The sequence below is a fragment of the Sinocyclocheilus rhinocerous genome, unplaced genomic scaffold (assembly GCF_001515625.1).
Source record: "Sinocyclocheilus rhinocerous isolate Xijiao unplaced genomic scaffold, SAMN03320098_v1.1 scaffold3199, whole genome shotgun sequence".
In the NCBI taxonomy this organism is placed as follows: Eukaryota; Metazoa; Chordata; class Actinopteri; order Cypriniformes; family Cyprinidae; genus Sinocyclocheilus; species Sinocyclocheilus rhinocerous.
The window spans coordinates 25,623-28,781 of record NW_015659042.1 but is presented as its reverse complement, the minus strand read 5'-3'; the positions used below and the strand labels follow the sequence as shown (position 1 = coordinate 28,781).

The following is a 3,159-nucleotide window of genomic DNA, read 5'->3' as shown; positions in this document are numbered from 1 at the left end:
AAAAATTAAATACAGATTAATGCTTACCATTAAAGTTATAAAACGTATTCAGTCAAGAGCAGAAAGTGATTTTCTTTGTCTTTTGTTCTTTGATTAACATGACAGACAGCAGTAGGAATATTGGACTGCGGTCCCTTTAAGAGTTTATCCACGGACCCAATATATAGGGCCTGTTTACACCTGGTCATTTCATGCGTTTTCGCTGATCGGATATCTATCTGATTTGTTAAAACGTTTCCATTTACACTTGGCCACATAAATGTGTCGTAGCAAAACGGATATAAATCCGATCTTCGATTCCCACACTATATTTAAGTAGTAGAGCACCTTGCGAGCTCCTGATAATGTTTAGGGAACTGACTTAAAATCCAAAACCACGAACAACCACATCACATGTCACTTTAGACTGCTAGGTGGCCTTATAGTGTGCACATAAGGAAGATACAGAAACACTCATTCAATCTAGTGGTTTTCTGTTCTTCAAACAAATGCTTTGTCTACTCATCTTTTTATTTCTTTTTCTATCCGAAGCTGCTGCAGCAACAATGAAAGCACCAACCTCCTCCTCTGACTCCATGTTTAATGCAAAATCTCATGCAGTTGCTGCAGGAAAGCAAAGCTGTACAGTTGCTTCATTTACCAACTGTTTCATCAGGACTATCAGCCTTTACCGATTCATATTGTGTACTCAAAACCTCACGATTGGCTGCCCCGTGGCTGATTGAGCACTTTTTTCTCAAGAATACTACAATGAAAACTATAACCGATATAAGTAACACAAATAATATAATGCAAACCAAGAGCAAATGCAGCGATGGCCCCATTCCCTCATGGTCTGTTTCTCCTTTGTTTCCTTGTTCAGTGGATACTGATTCTGAAAAAATAAAAGTTGTACAGAAAACATTACCTCACTGTGATAAAGGCAACACAGGTCGATCTACAATTCATAGCAGCATTCAGACTGGAATATCACTAGTGAATCTCAAAAACTGGATCAATCACTTACAGTATTTAGATTTAAAAAACAACAACAACAACTTTAAATTAAAAACTTCACACTAATTTAAACTTAAAAACTTAGCACTAATCTACTATTTTCACATACCGTTGATGATCAGCTGTACAGTCTGATATTCAGATGAGTGTGTAATGGCACAGAAGTATTGTCCTGCATCAGTGTGTTGAAGATTGTTGAGTTTGATGGAGAAATTTCCTCTCAGATACTCTTCAGGGAAAATTTCAGTTCTGTTTTTGTACTTTGGGTCCTGTGTCATTGGTGAATTACTGTGTGGAATTATATCAACTACAATTTTGCTACCATTGTGTATCCAGCTCAAATCAATGTCTTGAAGTTTAAGATCATGTTGAGTTGAAGAACATGGCAGGACAACAGAACCACCAATAACAGCCTCAACTGTGACCTGCAGACACACTGAAATCACACAAACTTTAACTGTAAACACAAAGTCTGGCATTTATGTTGTATGAATTTAACTCTCAGATGTAGTTTTTGTTCTCACCTTTGTTTATCAGCACTGCAAACACACCGATGAAGCAGCTACTGCAGAAACAGAAAAAGAGTCTTAAACTTCCTCAACTTGAATAGCATGGTTCAAGCAACAATACTGATAAAACTTTTACATTTAGTTTTTTTTTTTTTTTTTTATCAACTGGTTTATAATCATTTATGTTTGATGTATTAATAATGCTTAAAAGTTTTTCCTTCATTCTACTTTAAATGAAGCATGGCAATCCAAACACAGCAGGCCAAATGCATATGAGCATGAAAACAACAGGAGACCTTCATGAAGTTTCTTCAACTACTTTCCGCTTAACTTGAGTTGTATGGTTGAAGCAACACCAATGTAATGGGCTTGATTCTCACATAACACACATAATAAAGGTAAGATAGAGTAGAGTGCCAGTTTTTGGTATCCCGTCCCCGAAAATGTCCCAGTTTTACAGCACGTTCAAAACAACGATTACTTTCGCCAGCAGAGGGCGCTGCGAGCTATACTGATTACTTGCCGCTGTGCTGCTACTGTAGCCATGAAGAACATGGACGAGAGCAGAGCGCTATTATCATCAATTATCAAAACAGACAACGTTATTGCAAGGTATACTAACCATTCATGTACTAATACATGTACTAACAAACTAATACTGTTTGTGTGCACTGTATAACAAAGCATGATACGGTTGCGGGATTTTTTTTGCACACATTCCTGAAACTCGTATAAAACGTATTTTTAAAAATAATTATATAAAATAAAAAATAAATAAACTAAAAAATTACACTTGCAGAAAGCAAATACTTTGTGCTCAAAATGAACATACAAAACGACAAACCATGGTTCACAACAAAACTCAGACAGCTTCACCAGGCCAAAGAGTCTTGTACAATCAGGCCAGAAACACACTGAATAAGGATATTAGAGTGGCTAAGAGGAGCTACACTACAAAGCTGATATCTTTTGACACGGCTTCAGTGTGGATAGGCCTAAAAGTCATTAGAAACTACAAGACACCAACATCAACAACTTGCTGAAGAATTGAGATTTGTAGATTTGAAACTCGAAACGACACCCCACACCCGCACTGAACATCTCTCAACACAACCATTAACACCTCCAGCAATCCCCCTCTCCCCCACACCTGCACTTCAGATCAGTGAAGCTGATGTGTGTCAGGTCTTCAGAAAGAACAAGAGAAGAAAGGCACCAGGCCCAGACAGTGTCACACCAGCCTGTCTGAAAACCTGTGCTGACCAGCTGGCCCACATCTTTGCACAGGTCTTCAACAGATCACTGGAGCTTTACACTAAGGACGCTACTCCTTAAAGTCGCTTTTATACTAAGGTCTCTTCTCCTTAAAGTCGCCTCTACACTACAGTTGGTACCCCTTAAAGTCGCTTTTACACTAAGGTCGCTACTCCTTAAAGCCGCTTTTACACTAAGGTCGCTACTCCTTAAAGTCACTTTTACACTAAGGTCGGCACTCCTTAAAGTCGCCTCTACACTACACTACTTTAAGGCGACTACGGTCGGTGACTCTACACTACGGTCGGTGACTCGACACTACGGTCAGTGACTCGACACTACGGTCGGTGCCTCTACACTACGGTCGGTACCCCTTAAAGTCGCCTCGACACTACAGTCG

The 3,159-nt window shown here is 39.1% G+C and overlaps 1 protein-coding gene across 1 annotated transcript in view; it reads right to left on the bottom strand.

The window, feature by feature from the left end:
* Window positions 1-3,159, bottom strand: part of LOC107723290 (uncharacterized) — a gene marked incomplete at its 3' end in the record, with an annotated part of 37,490 nt that overhangs the window by 13,307 nt on the left and 21,024 nt on the right. The window contains exons 2-4 of the mRNA XM_016531856.1: window positions 1,521-1,561; window positions 1,106-1,432; window positions 798-874 (exon numbers count right to left, since the gene is read on the bottom strand). Coding sequence (XP_016387342.1) covers window positions 798-874; window positions 1,106-1,432; window positions 1,521-1,561 — 445 coding nt within the window. The remainder of the gene's footprint in view (window positions 1-797; window positions 875-1,105; window positions 1,433-1,520; window positions 1,562-3,159) is intronic.